This window comes from Thamnophis elegans, chromosome 7 (assembly GCF_009769535.1).
Source record: "Thamnophis elegans isolate rThaEle1 chromosome 7, rThaEle1.pri, whole genome shotgun sequence".
In the NCBI taxonomy this organism is placed as follows: domain Eukaryota; kingdom Metazoa; phylum Chordata; class Lepidosauria; order Squamata; family Colubridae; genus Thamnophis; species Thamnophis elegans.
Window position 1 is genome coordinate 33,634,250 of NC_045547.1, and position 24,803 is coordinate 33,659,052.

The 24,803-nt window shown below is 39.5% G+C and overlaps 2 protein-coding genes and 1 non-coding gene across 8 annotated transcripts in view; 1 reads left to right on the forward strand and 2 right to left on the reverse strand.

Annotated features, from left to right (window-relative positions):
* Window positions 1-413: 413 nt before the first annotated feature.
* POLDIP3 (DNA polymerase delta interacting protein 3) lies at window positions 414-16,289 on the reverse strand. Of its 4 annotated transcripts, none has more exons than XM_032221687.1 (9): window positions 16,147-16,289; window positions 14,835-15,222; window positions 10,828-10,902; window positions 7,986-8,081; window positions 7,203-7,385; window positions 5,628-5,705; window positions 2,380-2,509; window positions 1,931-1,997; window positions 414-1,132 (listed from the first exon to the last, which is right to left on the reverse strand). In XM_032221687.1, the coding sequence occupies exons 1-9, from the start codon at window positions 16,257-16,259 to the stop codon at window positions 958-960; spliced, it is 1,305 nt and encodes a 434-aa protein (XP_032077578.1). In that variant the 5' UTR covers window positions 16,260-16,289; the 3' UTR covers window positions 414-957. The 4 variants fall into 4 exon arrangements, with proteins under 4 accessions (XP_032077578.1, XP_032077577.1, XP_032077579.1 ...); XM_032221686.1 differs by having other exon boundaries at window positions 10,828-10,905; XM_032221688.1 differs by lacking the exon at window positions 16,147-16,289 and adding an exon at window positions 15,856-16,121 and having other exon boundaries at window positions 10,828-10,905.
* Window positions 16,290-16,571: 282 nt separating this feature from the next.
* Window positions 16,572-16,721, forward strand: LOC116511930. The gene has a single exon (XR_004255798.1). It is a non-coding gene; the product is annotated as a U12 minor spliceosomal RNA (small nuclear RNA).
* Window positions 16,722-22,242: 5,521 nt separating this feature from the next.
* The window catches only part of LOC116511065 (putative RNA-binding protein Luc7-like 2), a 43,058-nt gene continuing 40,497 nt past the window's right edge, over window positions 22,243-24,803 (reverse strand). For all 3 annotated transcript variants that reach the window (XM_032220844.1, XM_032220845.1, XM_032220843.1), the window contains one exon: window positions 22,243-23,680. In XM_032220844.1, coding sequence (XP_032076735.1) covers window positions 23,482-23,680 — 199 coding nt within the window. In that variant the 3' untranslated portion in view covers window positions 22,243-23,481. The remainder of the gene's footprint in view (window positions 23,681-24,803) is intronic.

Genomic DNA, 24,803 nt, shown 5'->3' on the forward strand with positions numbered 1-24,803 from the left:
TTGAATTAGCTTATGGACAACTGTTTTAGAGCCAACATCTCAGAAAAAAATTAAATGTAACAAAATAAAGGTCTGATTTGAATTCTATTGACATCAGGGCTAGAAGAAAGAGGCCTCTACTTGTGATTCTAAAGCACCATGTAAAAACAGTACGGTATCATTTTCTATCATGTGCTGTTTAATTGGGACATGCTCAATATTTTCCTCTGCAGTGTAGATCTTCATATCAAAAATTGGAAAATAATATAAATACTAGATAATGAAGCTAAGTACTTTACTGGCATTCAAACAAATCCATAGGAAAAGCACTTCTGTGTAACATCCTGAAGTACACAACAATATTCCTCCATCAACATATTAACAACATGAATACATGGCAATGAAAGTAGTGCAGAATATGTTATATACTTGTACATATTCCCACTCCTTCATAATCTCTTCCATTAGTTGCTGCATGAATATTTCCTTTGCTGCTTCCTTTTTACCAATTTTAGAGTAGCAGAAGAGCTATTATCAATGCCTGGGAGAACAGTATTATATCAAGTCTCTTCCACAGACACAGATCTATTGAAATGAATTGTTTATTAGTTGTGTAAAGCAAAAGGGTCACCTTTTTTACTAAAATAATGAAAGTCACAATAGATGCTTCTAACACCTTTAACTAGGTGTACTTTTAACTGGCTGGATATGGCAGTGGGGAGGCAGATGTAATAAAGGAAGAGTTATATGTTGATACAGATTTCAGTAGAGAAAGGGGAAATTATTCAATTAGAAATATTGGGACAAAAATTCCAACTATGAAAACAGAACAAACACATTTAGGGGAACACTACTGTACAGGAAAGGTAGCAACTGTAGAAAAACAAAGGTTTGAGTGCAGTCCGACACAACAATTGTGTTCCCATGTCTCCCAATTTTCCACACTCAGTTTACTAGTCCACTTTTGATTGCTACTTTTCAAAGTTTGATTTTGAACTCTGTAGGCTGCACAGTAGCAGAAGTCCCCGAGGATTTGAAGAGTGCCTTTAAGATGGTGTCAGGATCCACTTCAGCCGGGGGATTTGAAGATGTTCCTGTGCTTGTCCGACGTGGTTCAATTTCTTTCTTCACTGAAGGAGTGTCACTCAATCGACTAGGCAGAGTTACAAGAAATAATATTATATTTAGCCTCCTGACAGAATGTAGACTCAAACAATAGTGTTTATTTTTTTATATAATGAAAAGAAAAATGGGGAACAAAATTAGAAATGCTAAAAACTCCAACACTGAGTGATAATCAGGAATGAAATGCTTGCTATCAATTAGATAAAAAATTAGAGAAAAATTAAAGAAAAGATGTGGAGATTCTAGAAAGATTGCAGAGAAGAGCAACAAAGATGATTAGGGGACTGGAGACTAAAACATATAGAGAATGGTTGCTGGAACACTGGGTATGTCTAGTTTAATGAAACGAAGGACTAGGGGAGACATGATAGCAGTGTTCCTATTTCTCAGGGGTTGCCACAAAGAAGAGGAGATCAAATTATTCTCCAAAGTACCTGAGGGTAGGACAAGAAGCAATGGGTGGAAACTAATCAAGGAGAGAAGCAACTTAGAACTGAGGAGAAATTTCCTGACAGTTAGAACAATTAATCAGTGGAACAGCTTGCCTCCAGAAGTTGTGAATGCCCCAACACTGGAAGTCTTTAAGAAGATGTTGGATAACCATTTTTCTGGAACGGTATAGGGTTTCCTGCCTAGGCAGGGGATTGGACTAGAAGACCTCCAAGATCTCTTCTAACTCTGCTATTGTATTGTATTGTATTGTAATTATAATGCTCAACTCAAATAGTTTTCAGGCTGATAATCTAAGAGAGGCAACATTTATTTACATCTTACATTTATATTCTGTACTTAAAGATCTTTAATTTTATGAATGTAATACACTTACAGCAAAATAGGCTGGTCTGATGTGATGACATTTCCATTAATGAAAAGATTACATTTCATTGGTTGTCCTAGTGAGAAAAAAAACATAACATCAAAAGATGCAATACTTTAAAGTACTGCTAACAGAATTGTTGCTACTAAGGTGACACACATTCTGGAAAATCAGAATCTGGATCATATTCATCCTTTCACTTTTTTTCTCACTTTACATTCAGTGTCAGAAGCATTGCTTCCATAATTTTTCTCCTCTTGATAATAAAAAGAAAAATCACTGTTAATTTGCGAAATTCCAACTGCGAAAATTTGTATTCTAAAATTCTGGTAAAATAGAAATCTTTTTTATTGTTTGATTCTTTGCTTTCCTGAAAATGTTTGAAGTGTTTTGCAACAAAGCAAGAAAAAAAAAAGAAAAAAAAAAAGCTCAACCTTTCATATGAGGTTTATGCTCACCATCCAAGCATCTGTTGTTGTATTTCTTATATGCAGTGATGGCATCTTCCTTTTTCACAAACACAACTTCAGCCATCCCAGGGTTCGCTAGACGAGCTCGCTTTAGGGCACCACACACACAGAACAATTCCTGAGGAAAAAGTTGTTGGTTTGGAATATAATATTGCCATAGCTTTAAACAAGGCAGGATTGTTAAAGCAATTGCAGCAAAATACTAGATTTAGATACTACCTAATGCATGTCTCTTCCAGTTTTTGTATTTATGAAGTCTTATTATCAGTAAATTAAATTTGTGGTAACAAAACATCTAGTATTGAAGAGTTTCTGCATTATAGCAAAAAAAATATGTCTATGAGTGAGATACTACAGCATTGCCGCATGTTATAAATATTCTAGATTCCTTAGATTTTGGAACTACTATATACTTATATAGTGTCAAGCTTACAACAAACTGAAGAATTCTAGGCTTTTGTACTTCAGTGTCACACAAATAAGGCTTTTCTTGGAACTATTAAATCTTTTCTGGTGTTTAAAATCATTGTAGAGTTGAAACATCTAAGGCAGCAGTTCTCAACTTGTGGGTCGCGACCCCTTTGGGTAGCGGTTCTCAACCTGTGAGTCGCAACCCCTTTGGGGGTCGAACAACCTTTTCACAGGGGTCGCCGAGGAGCCTCCCACAGAGAGGCTAGCAAGAAGCCGGCCCGAAGGGAAGGAGCAGCTTAGGTTTCCCGCACAGCGGAAGGAGAGGTGCCAGAAGACTGACGGGTTCCCCAGCAGGCCAGTCCGGACGGCCTCCCATGCAGGTATTTTTCAGCGACTTTTCCTGCACGGGAGCTCCTACAGGGCGCACGCCTTCGCCGGGGTTGAGCTGCATCAAAGGGGGAGGCTTGGGCAGTGAGAAGGGCAACGGCTGAGGAGAGGCTGCGGCGGCCGCCTGACATCTCTTCCCCCACCCAGCACAGGCCTGGCTCCGCTGAGCCAGCTGTGTTTAGCTCCGCCGGGATCTGAGGGGGGAGACTGTTAGCTGCTTATCTCTTGTGCGCGCACGCGCGCACAAGCAAAATACCCTCCTGGGCCAGGATCAAGGCGGAGGGGACGATTCTCTTCCTGCTGTCGCCACTGCACAATGAGGTGAGTAACTGGGTATGCAGCGCAGGAGACTCCTCACGCCAGACTCAGGTCGGCCCGAGCCGCTGTCCCCTTTGTGTTGGCTCAGGAAGGAGGGGAATGGGGAGCAGCAGCAGCAGCTGGTTGGATGCAGGGAGGGAAGAGCTCCAGTTCTCCTGCGCTGCACAGGGCTCTCCTTCTGCAGGGTTCTGGAACTCTTACCTCTCTGCATCCAGAGATGGCTGTTCTGGCTCTTTCCTGAGCCAACATGAAGGGGACCATGGCTGGCGCTAACCTGAGTTTGGTGCTGAGGAGTCTCCTGCGCAGCGTGGCTCTCCTGCGCAGCATAACCAGCTGCTCATTTCTCAGTGGTGGCAGCAGAAGGAGTCGCTGTCCCCACCGCCATGATCCCAGCCCAGGAGGGTATTTTGCTTGCATGTGCAAGAAAGAAATGAAAGAGAAAAGGGGAGAAAGAGAGAGAGAGAGAAATGAAAGAGAGCTGGAAGGAGAGAATGGGAGAGAGGGAAAATAGGGGGAAACAAATTAGAGGGAGAAGGGGGAGAGGGAGAAGGAAATGAGAGCTGAAGGGAGAGAATGAGAGAGGGGGGAAAATCGGGGAAAGAAAGGGAGATGAAAGAAAGAAAGAGAGAAAGAAACAAACTAACTTTCTCAGACCTATGATGAAAGGAATGGCAAGTTAGATCTCTTGCCAAGAAAACTGCAGTTTGCCAGAAGGCATAAATTGGAAGCAAGCCTGATATTTTTTAAAGAAAATAACAGAGATGGCCAAAAAAAAAATGCATCTGAAAATAAGATTATTTATAATTTTGGATAACATATTATATTGTCAAACTCAAAAGAAATCAAAATATATATCTTATTGCTGTTAGTACAATCTTGCCAGCTTCTATCAACTTAGAGTTCACTATGAAAAGATTACTGAGAAGCAATTTCCTACAATTAATAACTTTATTTTGGATTTGCTATCTTATTCAATGAGAAAGAAAGAAAGAAAGAAAGAAAGGGAATGGGAAGGAAAGGAAGAAAGGAGAGAAAGGGAGAGGAAAAATAGAGAAAAACAGAAATGAGAGGGAGGGGGAGCGAAGAGAGAGAGACCCTATTCCCACAGAAAACACTGAGCCATGAAATCTGAGTAGGCATGTCTGGGGGGGAGGGATGTCATGTGACTGGGTGGGAGTGATGTTGAGTTGGCCACACCCACCCAGGTTTTGTGGCTCCCGGTGTTTTCTTTTCTGTGGGAAACGGATCCAAATGGCTCTTTTGAGTGTTTAAGATTGCCGACACCTGTGCTACACCATGCTTCAAGACCAAATTTCATTTATTTGTAATTAGAAATAAATATTTCACAATATAAAATTACACATTGTTTTTGTGATTAATCACTATGCTTTAATTATATTCAATTTATAGCAATAAAAATACATCCTGCATATCAGATATTTACATTATAGTTCGTAACAGTAGCAAAATCAGAGTTACATAGTAGCAACAAAAGTAATTTTATGGTTGGGGGTCACCACAACATGAGGAACTTAATAAAGGGTCGCGGCATTAGGAAGGTTGAGAACCACTGATCTAAGGCATGAAGGAGACTAACTTAAGTAGGTTACTTAGTCACCTTTTGATAAAAAGTTCTAAAAAAACATGTCCTTCATTACACTATTTAACGGAAATATTCAGAAAACAGGCTACAGGCACTCCTTGACTTATGACTGTTCATTTAACAACATTTCAAAGTCACAACAATCTTAAAAAAAGTTATTAACGACCTATCCTCACACTTAGAACAGTTGCACCAACCTCAAAGTATGTGATCGCAATTTGGGTGCTTAGCAACCATCTTGCACCTACAACCAGTTGCAGCATTTTGTGGTCATATGACTGCGATTTGTGACCTTCCCTGCCAGTTTCTGATGATAAGCATCAACTGAGGTAGCTGGATTTGCTTAATAACCACATGATTTACTTAATGACCATGGTACAAATGGTCATAAAATCGGGTCCAATCATATGGTGATTTGCATTATGACAGCACCAATCTATAATGCAAATTCTGGTCCCAATTGTGGAAAGTTGAAAATTATCCGTACTCTTAGACTTGAAAAACATACAATACTCACAACAATATCCTCTTCTGTAACACGGGGGTGTAAATTATTCACAGTCATCTTAGTACCCTCTAAAGGACTAAAGGCTGGCTATAATAAAAATAGGGCAAACATCAGCAATAGAGGAAACATCAGTGATGTAATAATGCACACAAGCAAAGTGAAAAGCTAGTCAACAGTTAAAGTTTTACAATATCAGAATGCAGGTAGTCCTTAACTTACAATCATTTGTTTACATGACCGAAGTTACAACAGCATTGAAAAAAGTGATGTATGACTTTTTTCACATGTCCATTGCAGCATCCCGATGGTTACATGATTAGAATTCAGATGCTTGGCAATTGGTATGTACCATATTTTTCGGAGTATAAGACATACCTTTTTCCCTCAAAAAGGAGGGTGAAAATCTGGGTGTGTCTTATACATTGAATACAGCATTTTTGGTCTCGTGAAACTCCACCCCCTTTGCAAAAATACCGTGCATAGCCTTTAGGAGCCTTGCAGAGTGCTCCTGGGGGGGCTGGAGAGGACAAAAATGAATGAAAAATGGGTTGTTTTTTTATTGTCTTTGCCCCCCACCCCACCCCCAGGAGCATTCTTTAAGCCTCCTAAAGGCTATGCATGCCCTTTTTTTGACAAAAAATGTGCCCATTTTTGTGAAAAACGGGCTGTTTTTTGCTGAGTTTTGCCCCCCCCAAGCCCCCAAGAGCACTCTACAAGCCTCCTAAAGGCTACGCATGGCTCTTTTTTTTTTTTGGCAAAAAACGGGCCCGTTTTTCATGAAAAACGGGCCTTTTTTGCGAGGTCTGCAGAGTGCAAAACCTTTTTTTTTAATTTGCCTCTTCAAAATCTTGGTGCGCCTTTTACTCCAGTGCGTCTTATACTCTGAAAAATATGGTATTTATGACAGGTGCAGTGCCCTGGGGTCATGTGATGGCCTTTTGTGGCTTCTGACAAGCAAAGTCAATGGGGAAGCAAGGTTCACTTAACAATCATGTTACCAACTGAAGAACTGCGATGATTAAGGGATTCACTTAACAATTTTGGCAAAAAGGTCGTAAAATGGGACAAAGTTCAGTTAATAACCACCTTGCTTAACAACAGAAATTTTGGGATCAATTGTGGTCATAGGTTAAGGACTACCTGTATTTCCTCTAACTAATATCCAACCACCATATAAAGCATATTCAGTCAGCACACAGTTATATTGGATTCCACAAATAGCTCATGTTATATACAATTCTGCACTTTGGTTGGGGTAGGGGAGAGCCCATTCATAATTGTGAAACACACACAGTTAGTTATCGGTGGCATGAAGGAAACTGCCATGTCAAAAAATGGAGCAAGCCAAAAACTAAATGCAATTTACTTTAATTTAATTTAAACACAATTCAGCATAATTAAATATAGTTCTCTGGAATTTTCTGGGAACAACACCTTGTAGGTGCTTTGGTGACCTCATGTTTGCATCTCTATTTGGGAAAAGGACATAATATATCTCATTTTAGACTAAAATTAATTTAAAAAGAATTTTACAATTCTATGGAGAGCAAACAAAGACATCCCACCTCCAAGTCTTCAACTCACCTCAACCACTGTAGGCTCTTTAGGAGGTTCCTCCTTGGTCACTAAGGTTCTAGACATGTTGGTGAGGGCCTTTGTTTGGATCGGGGAAGACGGAACTGGGGGAGCTACATATGCATCATTCTGGACAACTTTTGTGAGAGGGACTGTCTTTGAGAGAGAAAACTTGTTGCCACTGTGTCCAGCCTGCACAAACAAAACATGAAATATTGGAAATGTCGGAAGCAATTCCTTTTCTTCCAAACACCAAAAGCCAAATAGTATTACATAGCAAGATCTCTCATGTCAGACAATGTAGCTGTGTGGCTTTGTACAATGCATGAGTCTCAACATGATCAATCATTTATAATATGCACCTTTTCATCACAATAATATGGACTTTCAAGAAAACATCAGAAATTATATCCCCAAACTGTGGTGATTTGACAGTAAAACACAAGATTAGATTACCAAAGAGAACTTTCCGCTTGCCTCCTTAACTATTTTTCACCAGAATGATGAAGGATAGAGTTAGTTTGCAATACAATGGAATCTGAACAGATTTCAATTACCAGCTAGTTCAAAAGATGGAAAGAAATTAATGGCATGTTAATTCTACATCTGCCACAGATACAGATAATTGTCACCTTGTCCTAGAATAGGTACAAAAATGTAGAAATCTGAAAGCTGGAAGAATGATATTCATCCAATATGAACAGAGAGAAAGCATGTTTATTGTACAAAGGTAGATATGTACATGCCCACTAAAGGCAGAAAAGAAAGAAGATTACAAAACCAGAGCCTTACTGCATTGTTCAGGAAGCTATTCGTTGCTGTGATTTTCATCTGTTTGTTGGGAAAGGGAGATGGAGTTTCATCCTCCTCCTCTGTATCGTATAGGCACTAAAACAGAAAATGTTGATATAATTTTTATAATGGAAATAATTAACTAAATATTTTACATTGTAGCTGCAAAATGGATATCTTAAAGAGACGAGGTTGTGTTGAAGTAAAAGCTAACCTCAACAAATACGCTGTTATGGACTTCAAATTTACTTCAAAATATGCATGTTCTTTTAAAACCGATACTGTATATGTTAGAGCACAAATTAATCAACCAATTTTTCTGAGTATAATACTCTTCAGAGGTGAAACAGACATGGCGATATCACAATTCTGAAGAAATTTGTGCTGCAAATGAAGGCTATTTTAATACACAGATATAAACTTTTCCATGCATATACCGTGTTTACCTGAAAATACGACCTGTCCTGAAACTAAAGTCTTGCCACATTTTTTGCGTGGGCAAAAATATAAGCCCACCCCCCAAAATAAGCCACCTGGACAATCCCCCCTCTGGCCAGGCAGAGCACCGCTTGCCGACTTAGCTGTATCCCGAAGGCACCAAGCCGTGGGAACGCGGTGGGGGGCACAGGAACTCGCGTTGCTTGGTGTTTTCAGGGTATTGCTGGGTCAGTCAGCGGCGCTGTGCCCAGCTGAAGAGGGGGGGGGGGGTTTGCCGGGCAGTTGCTCCCTTGTGAGCGGGCTCCTGAAGAGCCTGCACAGCCTCAAGGTCGAATGGCTGTGTTGTGCTGTTGCAGCAGCAACACAGCAGCCATAAGGTGACCACGCTCATGAGCAGCTACCTGGCAATCCCCTTTCCAGCCAGGCAAAGTGCCATTGACTGATCTAGCAGTACCCAGAAGGCACCAAGCAACGCAATGTGTCTGTTCGCCACCCTCCGCCTCCCGTGGCTCGGCACCTTCGGAATGCCCCTAGGTGAGTGAATGGGGCTCTGCATGGCTGGAGAGGGTGGTTCCGCGAGCGGCTTTTCCGCTCCCCGCTCGCGCGACTCGTAGGCTCACGATGCCCTTGGCTAACTCTACAATACTTGCAGAGCCAGGGCATCTCTGCTGCTGGCGCTGCCTGCCGCTTGTTTTTTTTTTTCCGGCTTTCAAAGCACAGAGGATGGATGCCGCTCTGGGAATACGCTCTATGGTTGTGGGCTGCAGAGAATACAACCATAGAGCGTACTCCAAGAGCGGCATCCGTCCTCCGTTGCGGCTTCCAAAGCACGGAGTATCCTACGGGCTCTGGGGGTACGCTCTATGGTTGTACACTACCATAGAGCGTACTTCCAGAGCGGCATCCATCCTCCGTGCTTTGAAAGCCGAAAAAAAATCCCAAGAGGCAGGTGGCACCAGCAGTGGAGATGCCTGGCTCTGCAGGTACTGTAGAGTTAGCCAAGGGCATCATGAGCCTGCGAGTCATGCGAGCGGGGAGCGGAAAAGCCGCTGGCGCAACCACCCTCTCCAGCCATGCAGAGCCCCATTCACTCACCTAGGGCATTCCGAAGGCGCCGAGCCGCGGGAGGCAGAGGGCGGTAAACAGGCGCTCACGTTGCTTGATGCCTTCTGGATGCCGCTAGATTGGTCAGCGGCACTGTGCCGGGCTGGAAAGTGGCGTTGTCGGGTGGCTGCTCACGAGTGTGGTCATCTTATGGCTGCTGTGTTGCTACTACAACAGCGCAACACAGCTATTCGACCCTGAGGAGGTGCCCGGCTCTTTGGGAGCCCACTTGCAAGGGAGCAGCCACCCGGCAACCCAAAAACAATAAGCCCTCCCCTTTAATAAGCCCAAGGCCATATTTCGTGGGTCAAAAAAATATAAGACCCTGTCGTATTTTCAGGGAAACACGGTATTGCTTACTTACTGAAAACTATTTAAGAACCCAGAAAAGTGAAGTGAAGATGGCTCATTTATGCTATAATTCACATTTTAAGTGACAAACTGATTATTGTATTAATTGGACTTTTACATTTATGTGTGGTTTCTGAAATGAAGATAGATAATGGAAGAGGAGTGTTTATGACTCCTTTAGGATTGGAACCCCAATATGGGGGGACACAATCTTTTCTTTTCTACTGATTACAAGAAACATTTCATAATTAATATATTGATCTTTGCAGTCAATTTGAGTTTTCCATTCAATGAAAATAATGTTGAAGGCTGAGCTACTACTTACTGTTTTTCACTTACTATGGATGCTATACAATATTCTGTTCTACATAGCATCTTAAATTCTCAAAAATAAGCACATTAAATGCAAAAAATATTTATTTACTTTGGCTCAATTCTTTTCAATACTTAACTAAGTATTATTTTGTGAAATGATAGCAGGTAAGCCAAAGACAATCAAAGTAGCTGTCAATATCTTCCATTATCTCTTGGCCATTAGCCATTAAGTATCACAATAGTGGAGAATGGCAATATTTAAGAGTCAGATGGTACTTATAACCAATTCCTATCCCAGAGAACTCTAGACAAGAACTATTTTGTAGTGTGGAAGGTATCATACAGAAAGCTTGTCATTTCACCCATATGCCATCAATCTCATGAAGAGAGGGAACTTTTGTCAGCCATCTTGATGAGTGGATTAGAAGAGAAGATTTGGCTCTGTTGAGCCATTTCGTGATGTATCCTAATAGCTTCCTAACACTGTAAAACTAAAGATACCATACAGCTGAGACACACAGATCTATACAGAATAACTCCAAAGCAGATGCTTCCAATGATTTGTCAATATCGTATGTGTAGTAGCAAAATGTATAAAAATAGGTTGAACTGACAGTTATGTAAAGACACGCACCTCTTTGTGGGTATGATTATTCATGATGTTGACCTTCATACCTGCAGAATGAGCATGTGATGGAATTGTAGCCTTCTGCTGTTATTGGGGTAGGAGAAGAGGAAAAAGAAAAAATCAGCAAAGGATATATCAATTTCTAGAGTTAATTCAAGGAAGATTACAAAAATGTGAATTATTATTCTTTAGTGCTTCTAATAACAGACCAATTACTTCTTTACCAAATTTTTGAAGCATTATTAAAATGCATTATTCTACAATCTTCTCAACTAATTGTAATAAAAGGCTTTTTAATGTGATCTAGAAATTACACAAATAATTGTACTATTAAAAAGGAAAGTATAATTGCAGGAACTGCTTTGTCCCATAATTGTGTTCTGCTTCCAAAGTTTTTGTGAAGATTCCCAGAGAAGGCTCGTGCTTTACAGAATCATTACTCCAGCTTTCTCTGACTTTTATTCAGATATTTGGAATCAGCCTGGATTCATTTGTGGGGAAAAAAATCACTGTACTTTTTACTGCAAGACAAACTCTAACTCAATGGTATCTGGCTGATTATTAAAAGTAACTGCTTGGTTTTTAAAACAAGTTCTACAGTCAGAACTCAATATATTTACCATGATCAATCAGCCTCTGTGGAGCAGGCTATTGCTTCTGCCCTACAATGGAACTTAAAAAGTGAAAAGAAATTGTTGGAATTTGTTTGACTCCACATTTTTAAATTGACAATTTCTGGATTACAATGGAACAAAGGAGGAAGAATTGGATGACATTTAAACATGTGGTAGAGTGCCTTAAGCTTGACTACCTGGCACAGAAAAAAAGAAGATTGGGGCGCTTCTAGCATAAAACTGGAGAAGACAAAAGTGCTAAGCTAATCCCTTCTTCTTCTGATAGCAGGTGAGATGGCATAATACCTTTAGGAAGTTAAGATATCTCGCCAAGCATTTTGATAAGTATGTATATACATATGTTATCATCTCTGTGTGCACAATATACCATTGTTTCTGTGGTAAAACTGAAAATTACTGAACAATATGGTGGTGTGAGCCAGACAGCAGGATGATGCATTTGTATCAACCTGCCATCTTCAGGAGTGGTGCAATATTAAATATTTACAGAGTATCTTTTCTGTTTCAAGAGATACAGTCTAGCTTCCCTTTCTCTCTTATGGTGTGCTTGGGTGAAATTAACAGAACCATCAAGTGGCATCTTATCTCAAACTCATAAAAAAACCTGCCTCAGCGAGGGATAGCACCCGGCTGGTTGTAGGAACTAAGCAGAGTTGGTTGTGATCAAAGTTGTCAAAGAAAAAAAAATCTGGGAATTGCAAAACTATCAGCTAGATTTTTAAAAAGACATAATTCCATATACTGCCAAAAAAACTGCATGGAGGCAATCACCAGAAGCCTAGTTCAACTCATGGAATCTTTAAAAAAAAAAAAAAAAAAAAAAAGCACTGCTTTGTTTACTCAAGATACAACCTAAATCAGTGCTTTATATAATTTTTCATATAACCATAAGGGTATGAACTCGATGCTCTCTAGATACTGCTCATATTGTCTTGATAAGAATTGAAGCCCCAGACAGCTTTACCGCACCAGTTTGCCCCTCTTGCTGAAATTTATACAAGAGGAAAACACAGGAGAGATTACAAATTTGTCATATAAATAATGCAATTCTATACAAGTCATATTAAGTTTTTAGATGTAGATAAAATAAATATCTATATCTATTATAAACTTAACTGCAGTAGTATTCCCCATACACTTGGAACACTGCATTAAGAAAAATATTATTTTACTATAGTGAATGACCCTGAAAGAGCAAGTTCCTCATATTTGATCTATATCAGTGATTCCCAACCTTGGCAACTTGAAGATGTCTGGACTTCAACTCCCAGAATTCCCCTGCCAGCGAATGCTGGATATCTGGATGCTGGTTGGGGAATTCTGGGAGTTGAAGTCCAGACATCTTCAAGTTGCCAAGGTTGGGAATCACTGATATAGAGAAAAGATGTCTTACATGCATTGCTTTCTCCTAACATTACAAAAATGTTGTCACTGTATATTCAGAATATTGGAGAGCGTCATCCTTACTCATCTGTTAAGAAAACAACCTCTTAACAGTTGACACAGATACAATTTACAAAATACTGATATCCTGGTTGTTGAAAGATAAATTGGGATCTCATCTAAAAGCAATCCACTGCTGGGGCTTCTGTGACCTTATTTTTTTCTGATAAATCTGGAGCTGTTTCAGCCTGGCTTCAAGCCAGTGTATAGTACAGACACAGGGTTGGACACACTTGCTGATGATAGGAGTGGCGTATCCATCCTAGCGCTCCTTAATCTCTCACTGGCTTTTGAATTTGTTAGCCATATTATCCTTCTAGACCACGGGGATCAGAAGTGGGAGGCACTGGGCTCCAGTCATTCACTCCTTCTTCAGGCTGGTTCTAGTCCGGGGTGGGAGGGAGGGGGAGAATACCTTAGGGTTCAACATTCCCATTCTTCCTGTTCAACATTCTGAGCTGCGCATACCTCAGTTGCTCGGGGAGGCGCATGACTTTCTCTCTGCCCTGAGACACTGGTCTGGTCCAGCTGCAGCCAATGCTGCACGTCATAATGGGCTCCAGGAGCAGGAAGGAACGCCATCTCCCCCATTGTGAAGTGCACTAAATTTAAGTGTGCTGAGCAAGGCACTGCAAGAGCAACAAGCAGGTCATGGAAGCGGTGAGAGCAGCGGCATCAGCCAGAGTCAGGCCAGTGTCTCAGTGCGTAGAGCAAGTCATGCATCTCCCCGAGCGACCGAGGTGCGTATAGCACAAACAAGGGCCGGAAGAAGAGGCAAGTACAGGGGCGCTTCTCTCCCACTCTGGAATATGGAGCGAGTCTCCATCTGTTGCCATTGCCCTTACCTTCTCAGAGCAGGTGGAGTGACTGGGAGGGGAGGCGAGGGTCGGGGCCAGCCAGTGATGAGGTAACCTGACAGGGAGCTACAGCAGAGGGCCCAAAGAGTCACATGTGGCTCCGGAGCCGTGGGTTGCCGAGATCCGCTCTAGGTAGATTATATCACCATCCTTTGATGGTCTTGGATGGAGCTATACTTTCCCAGTCAAAACTAGTAAGCAACTTAGGGGTTCTTGTGAAATTGCAGCTACTGCTCAAAGAGCAGGAAGCCATTGTGGCCAGGAGATGCTACATCTTGTATGCCAGTTGTGCCCTTTCCTTGATTGGGAGACTCTTCGGACAATCATTCATGCCCTGGTTGCCTCAAGCTTTGATTACTGCAATATGCTTTATGTGGGGCTGTCCCTGGGACCACATGGAAACTATAAATGGTTCAAAATGCAGTGGCACAAGCAGTAATAGGTGCACCTTGATGCAAGCAAGCTGCATTGCCTGTCAGTTGGCTTGAGAATGCAATTCAAGGTTCTAGTTATTAACAGTAAATGCCTGTATGGCACAAGTCCTGGATACCTGGATGACCACTTATCTCCAACATTTTCTACCTGCCAAGTATACTTCAATAGTGTGTGTGCAGTCCAGGTCCTATCCATTAAATGTTGCCATGTTGTAGGATCTAGGAAGTGTGCCTTTTCTATGGTGGCCTCCACACTGTGGAATAGCATTTACCCAGAGATAAGGATTTATTTCTCCTAGAGTTCCACAAAGGATTGACAACCTGGCTTTGGTCCCTGGATTGATGTTTGCCTATTGTTTAACAGCCCCCTATTTTGTTTTGTGGGTTTGTTAGCAATGCTTCAGTCTGAGCTGCCTATTAATTTTGTTTCTCAGTGTTTTGTTTTGTATACCAGCCAAGTCTACTGGAATTGGGTGACCAATAAATTTAAATGAACAAATGAATACAATCTTGTTATAAAGAATTCTGAGAGTTGAAATTAACTGTCAAGAGTTTGACATAAATTGCATTTTTATTTTTGCTAATATTTTTGGCAATGAAAAACATACTCATTTCTCCTGAAACCAGAAAAAAAAAAAACTTACTTGTATTGTTTTTGTGATCTTTACAGCAGGAGATACAGTTTCCACAATGGTGTTCACAGGGGCTGCAACTGGAGCACTTCTTTTCAAACTAATTTTCTCTCTAGCATCAATAACTTTGGTCACCTTTTCTATACTCTGTTGTTTCCGGGAATTTAGCATCTCCCGGGCATCTTGAACTTTCCCTTTGATTTTGAACCTTGCGTCTTTCTGAAGCAGTTTCTCCCTGGCATCTTTCACACCAATTTTATGCCTAGCATCAGTAACACCAATCTTTTGACGTGCATCAAATGTCTGCTGAAAACCGACACTGGGTGATGATCTGCTTAAAAAGGTTTGCTGGTTTCCAATTCGAGATCTAATGCCTCCAAAGACCGGCCTCATGTTCAATCTGAAAGAGAAATGCCACATATTAACTAAAGCTTTTCAATTAAAAAAAAAACCCACACAAATACTTCCAATTCATCACAAAAGGTTGAACAGAGCAGATTTGTAGTTCTTAATGAAAATGTAGCATGTAGGTTTTGCCCATAATTCCAAGAAGTTTCTGAAACTGGTTTATAGTGTAAATGATATAGCCTATGTGCACTGCAGCTTTTCCAGAGATGCACTTTTTAAATAATATGTCAATAAAATGTTTTTAGAAACCTCTATATATTTTTTGCATTACATAGAACCAAGAGCCCAAGTCCAAAAAGAAAAAGAAATGGAAGAAAATCAGATCAAGCTGCAGTATTTAAAGGCTCATAGAAACCACTCCCCCCCCCGCAAGTTTTATTTATTTTATTTATATTAAATTCAATACAATTTTCGTTAAACAGTGTGTGGTCTGGGTGCAATCACATTTAAACAGTCATAATATTCATTTATGTTATTGCACTGTTACTATTATGGAGATGAATACTAAAACGAAGACGAATATTATAACGGAAGCCCCTTCTTGAGACGGGGGCAGGGGAGACTGCTGGATGCACTGGGGCTGCGGGGGGGGCTTGAAAAGCTTCCTAACTCAGCCCTCACCTACAGCATGCTGCTTCCGCTCCCCGCGTCCCGTAGCCCTCTCGCCCGGAGACCCGCCGGCGATGCCTTCCTGCCACCCGACACCCCCGCACTGCTCACGGCTGGTCAACAGAACCGAACTCTCTAGCAGGTTACGACTGACAAAACGATAAGCCAATCAGAAGACAGGATGTCGCTCTGGGCGGGCCTTGCCTCCCGGACACAGTACGGGTCCTTTTGCGTGCTGCGATGGGCAGCGGGCCGTCAGGTTCCATCCTCGTAGTTTCTCTGCAGACTGATGGCTCTTTCCACTCACCTCCCTTTTGTATTGACACCGACGCCGCGCTTCCTGATCAGTTCATCCAAAGATAAATCCGCCATATTTTCTCTAGGCCCGGAGAAAAGTCGCAGCGACCGACTCCCGGACATGAGATGTAACCACTTCCGGTCTCAGGCTTACGCCCGTTTGTCTCCGCTTCTCGCGGCTTTAAACAAATCACGCGTAATAAGGGATTGGAGATTTCCCATAAACCAAAGCGACACCATTTTAATTTGCATGTACAAAATGAGATATTAGATGCATAACTTTTACAATTTTAAAACATTTTTCTATATTAGCGAGTCAGTGGTAAATAATAGAGATTTAAATTGTTAGAGTCGTTTTTCTTTTTCTTATACAGTTCACCCTAATGTTGAACGACCCTGTTGCCAATCACCTTTCCTCCTCTAGCGGAGAACGGCATGCCTTAAACTTATGAGTAAGGAAAATAACGATTCGGGGTGACGCCCGGGTCCTCACTAGCAATGTGAGAGGAATTTTTGAGCGGGTACAGGTCGTCCCCGAGGTGACCCGCCTACTTAGTGGGATGCCTGGGTGTTATGATCTGCCCGAAACTCTATTGTGAAAATATAAAAAATAAACGTATTATGGGATTGGAGATGTTTGGTATGCTGAGTTTACTTTGAATTTATGTAGTCCCTCCTATTCTCTAATTTACTTCAGTTATAGGGATTACAGGCCAATCAAATCCCTATTTAAATCCTTCATTAGTCTGCATCTGAACGAAGTGTATGCCTTTTAATAATAATGTACTTGGAGAAGATGATATCCATGCTTCTTCTGGTTTGCCAGCGGAGACTATAATGCCTCACCTACAATGAGATTTCCTAGTGTTTCAAGGATCAACCAGGCACTATTTATATCCTGGAGAAGAGCTCAGGTCTGCTGGTATTGGACATGGTAAGTGGTAGTAATTGGAACATGAAAAACATTTACCATTCTCTAATTATTGTGTACTATCAGTAATAAATATATGAGCCTAGTTGAAGTTATTTATCCATTTTTTAGAATAACAATAGTGTATATATATATATATACACTTAAGTGTAATCTTATTCAACAAGCCATGACTCCTATTTTTTCACTGCTTAACATAATGCCATTTTAGCAAAATTCAGTTCACATCAATTCTTTACCAATTCTCTCTCGTCTATTTAAAAAATCTCAATGGGGTAGAACAGAAAATAAATCTTCATGATTAATTTATGAGGGAGAGGGAAAAAGGTAAAACCAGGTAAAAGATGTATCAAGTGCTGCTCATGGCAAAATATTACTTGGTTCCCACTATATACAAGCAAACAACCAGGAATAGTATTCATATTTTGCATTTTCTTGACTGCATTGGTACCTAAAACAACATGGAACCTCAAGTGTTAGAATTATGTCACTTTTGCTACTATAACTGTAGGTACTATAATTCCCCCCCCCAGGTTTTTCTTTGCTCATAAGAAGTAAACCAATTAGTTTTTTCCCCATATTTTAGGATACTCTTACTATATATGCTACACCTCATGCTTCACCTTTTATGAGTATTAAAACAAATAGTTCAATTGAATAAAACACAGGCACCGACAGAAATAGAGGAATTGAGAGATTTGCAAAATGAAAGGACATTGATCAGAAAATTAACACGTTCTTCAAAATTTAACTTTTAAAAAATGACTTCAGTGAAATTGAATACAGCAAACTATGACTTAAAGACTTCAAATCAGCAAAGATATAAATATGAGGGTGAAAGTTCGTTCTCCAAGCTTGTGGGTTGGTTTCCAAATGTTTCCTTACCAGGTAAGTAACATCTTCAGCAGAATTTAGATGTCAGTGTGATGAGTTAAGTGTGGTGTCAAATGAGGGTCTTATGATGGGTCAGTTGTGAGTCATCAGAGTCCTGTGATAGAGAAGTTACATCCATTGAGAGTCAATAGGTGGTGGTGCTGGGGGGGGGGGGGGCTTGTGTAGGTTGGTTGAGGGTTGGTGTCTCTGGTTGGCTGTGCAGTTGGATTCTGAGGGGTCCATAGGCTGGTTATAGATCAATGTGTCTGTTGATGGAATTGCTTGTGGCGTGCCAGGCTTCGATGAACTCATGAGCGTGGCAGGTGGTAACATGGCTGATGTTTTTTGTGTTACTCCAGTCAAACTGGTGCTGGTGTCAGTGTGGGTAGAGATTAAGAATTTGGGATCATGGCGTTTAACTACCAGTCAGTGTTTTTTAAGGGATCCTGTTTTTTAATTGATGTGACACTTATCCCACATAGAATTGGTTGCAATTGTTAAGTTGGTTTTATAGATTATGAAGTTTTTTGGATAGCTGTTACAGAGAAAGACATCAGTCATTTCTCTTCCGCTTTTCTCAAATGTTATGGTGCTGTAGTATGTCCTGGCCCTTCTGAAAAGGGTCTGGACAGTTTTTGTGTGTGCAGTGGGATGGTGGTTTGAGAAGCTGAAGAACTGGTCTGTGTCCATTGGTTTGTGGTAGACATGGGTGTCCAATTCTCTGTTGTGTCATATCCTTATGCCGATGTCTAGGAATGGGAGTCTTGTCTGTTTCCTCTTTGCATGTGAATTTGATCCCAGGGAATGTTATTTATAGATGGTGTGTTTCTTCAATTTGGGAGTGTTTGATGATAACTAAGGTGTCATCAATGCAGCACCCCAGAAGTTGGGTTGGATAGTGGGTAGAGCTATGGATTCGAACTGTTGTAGGACTGCTTCTGCTATTAGGCCTGATAAGGGTGATCCTTTCAGGATACCCTGTACTTGCTTATAGATTTTCCTGTTGAAATGTGTTGACGCATAGCTCCAGGAGTTTCATGGTGGTTTCTGTGGACATGGTGTCTGTGGTATCATCATCTTTTTGGATATGGTATTTAGTGAGTAGGTGGTATATGCTTTGTGTAGCCAGGTCGATGTCAATCGAGAGGAGAGCTGTGATGTCAAAGGAGACCATTTCTTTGTTGTTGATTTTGGTGTGCTTGATGCATTGGAGAAATTGTTTTGGGGAGTTTGAGTGGGCTGAGTCATTGACTAGATGTCTCGAGTTTCCTCTGTAGGGTTTTTGCTAGTTTGTTCCAGGGAGACACACAATGGGGCATGAGGAGATCCCATTCTTGCATATTTTGGGGAGTCCTTAGAACCTGGGTGTGGAGGAGCCTTGTGGTTGCATGTGCTTTCTCTCTAGTGGTGCTAGCCATTTTTCTTTTTTCTTAGGGTGTATTTTATTTTGTTCTCTAGCTGTTTTGTCGCATCATTGTGTATTATTTGGTAGGTGTTGGTGTCATTTACATGGATTTCAGCTTTGCTGATGTCAGTTTTGTCCATTACTGCCTTTGTCTGCTGGTAGGATGATAATGCTTTCATCTTGTTTCAGTATCTGTAATGCTCTCTTCTTCTTTTGGCTGTGTTTTGTTTTCTGTTGCATTGCATGTTGGAGATGATTTATTGTCTGATGTCATTTCTTGGTCCAGCTGGTGCGTTTTTAAAATGGATTTAATTGAGGTCAGCACAGTAGAGAAATTTAAAATTTTCCCTTACCGGTTCTGTGGCCATGGTTTGGTGGCTGTTGTCATGTGACTGAGTGGGTGTGGTCAACTTTACAGCACTTTACAGCACTCCTGCTCATGTTTGCTGTGTGTATGAGCCCGAGGAGGAATGAAGGAGCCACGATGAATGCTGTGTCCGAACTTTTCTCCCTACCTGCAGAGCTGCTCAGAAGGCAGCCACTGGCTGCAGTCCTTATAGTCCCCCCCTCCATCCCAGTACCTTAAAGACTGTGGCCAGGGGCTGTCTTCTGAGCATCTGGGCTGTGATGCCATCCCTCTGGCTGCTGCTGTTGTCCTGCCCGGGTCCGTCAGTGAGCGGCACCGGCAGGCAATGGGGTGTGTGCGTGCAGCCAGAACAGAGTGGCGGTCACTCACACACACACCATTGCCTGCTGGTGCCGCTCGCAGACTGACCCGGGCAGGACAACAGCAGCAGCCAGAGGGATGGTATCACAGCCAAGATGCTCAGAAGGCAGCCGAAAACAACCGCCTATGGTGAACGAGCAGCCGGAAGGGGTGAGTGGCGACCGGTGGGGATGTGTGTGGCCAATTGGGTGATCTTTACCAGATCAGCAAACTACTTCAAACTGTCCCTACCGGTTCCCCCGATGTGGTCAGATCCAGTTGAATTTCACCCCTGGGTCAGCTTATTTGTGGTTGAAATTGAGGCCTTGTGTGAGGACAGTCTTTTTGTTGTCAGAGACAACAGATAGAACACTGACCCGGACATCCCCTAAATTCCCCTGAAGATGTTATCTAACCTGGTAACAAAATATTCATAAACCAACCCACAAGCTTAAAGAACCTTCCCCTAATTCTACACTTGAGCTATAGATATTCGCCATATTGCAAAGATAAATATTTATATCATTTCCTGCAATTGGAAAAAGCAGTTTATAATTTTTGTCCAATATATAAAGTTGGAATCATATAAATCCACAGAATTACAAAGGCAAAGATGTTGAAAGGAAAACATATAATGTTGACTGACATGAAAAGCAATGAAAAGTTTTCTAAGGAATTTAAAAAATCTCATCCTGACATCTCTGAGGGAAGCCTATAAGGTGAGACTAAAGAGCATCAACATTACTATTATTTAGAAGCTATTCTAAAGCATTTTTTCAGATTTCGAGTAAAAAAAAATCTATTCGATTGATATTTTAAGTCTTTTTGTATTTATGCAATCCTTTTAAGCTTTCCTAACTTCAGCCATTCTATAAAAAAGCTACAAGGTACATAATTTCAAAATCTACTGGTCAGGAATTGTTTGATTATATGAAAAATACTTTTGACATGTAGCTAATTCAAGCAGTGATTATTGAAACATTCCAAAAATAGATTATTTTACATTTCCCTGTTACATTTTCCTCTCTAAGGTAACATGAAGCATATCCTGAAGGCAAATTGTTGTGAACATGAATAGATTTTTCTCATTTTTAATAGTAGAGTTATGATAATTCAAGGAAACTGAATGGTAGAATATTTAGAAAAAGATATTGCTTTATAGAGTATGAATTTGCTTTCACTACTTTTGGTGAAGGTCACCAAAAAGTTCTTTTTCAAACTTTCAAAGATTATAAGAATGTGCAATACAAGGCTATCAAAACCTATTTTGGAATAATGTCTGTATATTTCCAGAAGAGCATTTCATACCTAACAAATGAAATTATGAATGTAATATGCAAATAACATGTTCCTGATATACAGAAACTGTCTAATTCATTAATATGTATCTTGTATACGGTCAAATTTAGCTTACATCTTAAACGCAACTTATCCAAACAAAATACTGGTATCATTTGCTACCTACTAAATTTAGAAAAAAATTTAAACAAAAAAGGAGCACTCAATTATTAATTGAACCAAATAGCAATCCCAGTTTAAAGAATTTGTTTTAGAGTTATTAAATACTGATAAATAGCCAACACACAAACTTATTAAAGAGCTTTTAAATAGATAAAACTAAAAAAAAAAGTCATTGTCATGAGTTAAGAAGCTGAACTACCATCACCAAGATCAGAATAAAGTATTTTTGGAAGGATGTTATGAAAAAGTCTCTTTTCCTATTAATTCTACAAAATGATAGATTTTACCCAATTATATATTGTTAAATATTTTACAAGCTCATTTTCGACAGCAATAATATTGAATGTATTAGTTTGTAAACAATTTTTTTAGAGAAAATCTGTTATTTTATATTAAATATATACATTTAGATAATGCTGGATTGCGTAAATTTCAAAATAAGTGCAAGGCACTATATTCTGAGGAAGGGTATGTATCTCTTACTGAAAATAATTTTTTATATCTACATTGAAAAAAATCCAACTTTGTAAATTTAAAACACCACAATAGCCCTGATTAACATATTAATTAACTATTAGATTGATCAACTAAGCATCATTTGACAATAATGAATTTTGTACTTGTCATTGCAAAGAATTAAAAAAAACTTGTTGGGATTAGTTAATCATCTAAGGACAGCAAGGAAAGAACAAAGTTAGTTTGCTGGTTTCACTGATATAGTTTTGCTTAACTTTGAGGAAAAAGTTCATTGTTACAAAAGCTATTAAACTATAAAAAAAGAATTTAAAGCAATTTCAGCTCCAGATCCAGATATTAAATTTTGTGACAAATTAATGGAAGGTGTTTATACTTACTTGGATTGTTGATGTATATTTATACAATGTTATCTTCGACAATAAATTTCTCTACTCTGACTAAAATGTCTGTTGGAATGTTAGTGTACAATTCAGTAGTTAACTTACCTCCTCAAAGAAAGCTGTATTCCATATAGAAATATGAGTTACATACAGTACTTTAGACTTAGTCTGTGTTCAAAAAAATTTCAGTACACTCATGAACAATGCGTATACGATATTTCCAGATTTAATTGAAAAAAGTATCAATGTTAGAAGCATGCACTTCAATTGTTAAGAGGGAGTGGGAACACACAGCTATTTCACTGGACAAAAAATATTTTTTTGCTTATTTTATTATTGTTTGCTGTTTACAATTAGGGATGTGCAGTTAACACACCACAAGGAAAATAAAAACAGAAAAATCATTTTGAAAGGAAAAACAAATATACTGAACATAGATCAATTAAATTGTACAAAGACATGGGACTGGCTTTGATTTCAAAGTTTCAATTTTTTTTTAAAGGATGAAATGCAACAGTTGTTTGACTTCCAAGTCTAAATAGGCACTGTAAAAATAAAATTCAAAAGTTGTCATTTTCTTCAGCACATGTCCCCAACCTAAATATTGCCAAACATATTCAGTTCTCAAGAAGGAGCTGAGAACTCAATCTTCTGGTGGTAATAAAAGCCTGGAACCCACTCAACCTCTTTAAAAATGATTCAGTGCTGCTGTTTGACAGAATAAAACTAGAAGAGCTTATAAAGGTTTGAAAGCATCCAAAGCAAAGAGCACACTATAGTTTTGTTCACTATAACCTGTATTGGAGAAGAAAACATTTAAATCTATTATGTTGGTACATAAACCTGGTATCTTGAAGATAGATCTTTGAAAATATGTCTTACAAGTTTACTGGAGGAGAAGAAAAAAGGAAACTGCTTCACTTATCATCAATTGAATTATCAATGGAAACGGATCAATTCAGACTTCATTATAACCATGTTTATACACTGTACATCTATCCTAGATGGATAAACATTGGAATTGCTCACTGGTGTCCCTTTTAATAACTGTAAACTAAACCACAGTATGCAACTTCATAGGAAGGTAAAGGATCAAGTGAATGTACAGCCAGTTATATCTCTCCTGCTTCACGCTCCTCTGAGCTTCTCCTGTCTTCTGATCGACCATTTGCACTTTCATAAGATCGCTTCCTTTCTTTGCAGTTTCGATCTCTTGGAGATTTTTCTCTGGGGCAACTTTCTTTGTCACGTGATGTTCTGTTACGATCTCTGGTTCGTTCTTGATCTCTGGAAGATCTTTCTTTCGATGATCTGAAGAAAAAATTATTGCATCTGAAAATGTACATTACTTTCATTTGATTTTAACTGTTCATTGAAATGTGTTTTTCTGGATTTGTTGTTGTTGTTATTCTGTCTCTCACTGTTAAAATAAACCTACCATTAAAATTATAGGCTGATCATTTCTTTGTCAGTGGGAAAACATACAAAATCAGTAACGAATCAAATACTTTTTTCCCTCACTGTAAGTAACATGCTTATAAAAGTTAAGGCTGAACTTGGAAATCAGATTTGAAGTTTTGACTAACTGAATAAATGCGAAAAATATCAAAAGAAAAAATAGGTTTTGAAATGTAATTTTAAGGAAGACTGAATGCTGAAAAAATACCTAAGACTTGATTAATTCACCTGAGACTGGCTTGTAAACAGAAATCAACCAAAATTATATAGCCAAATTTAATTCTATCAATTTCTGGTTATACTGCAATTTATTTCTGTAGCTTTGAAGACCTTAGTTTGTAAAGTTACTACTTCAGGTATTAATTTTATTACCTACTTTAATTAGGTAAGCGAAGACTAAACACATACTGAATATAAACTGACATAGCACATTTAAATGAGTTGAAATTATTCAAGACTGAACAAAAAGTCCCAAAGTGGAATATAAAATTAAAAATACTTGCTGAATTAAATTAAAAAATGTTACAAACCAAATCATGGTAGGAAATTGAAATTTAGCTACACTCTTATACTCACTTTTTGGTATTGCTTTTGAATTTATTGATGTTATTGGTGTTCCCTTCCAATATAAATATAGAATTTTATATTAAACCCTTAAAAAAGAACTTGCTGCAAAATATCTCCATTTGAGTCTACAGCTAGTTTTTGATTTATGGCTGTTTAACAACTGTTCAGAGTTACAATAGCCTCTCAAAAAGGAACTTACAACATGTACTGCCATTTAAGGCTGTTGTACCACCCGTTTGGCCATGTAATTACAATTCAGCACTTGGACAATCTGTGTTTATGACTGGTTCCATCCTTTGGATCACGTCACTGCAATTTGCTATCTTTTTTGCCAATTTCCAGCAAAAAAAAAATCATTGGAGAAGCCAGACCATGTGATTTGTTTAACGACTGCTGTAAAAATTGTTAT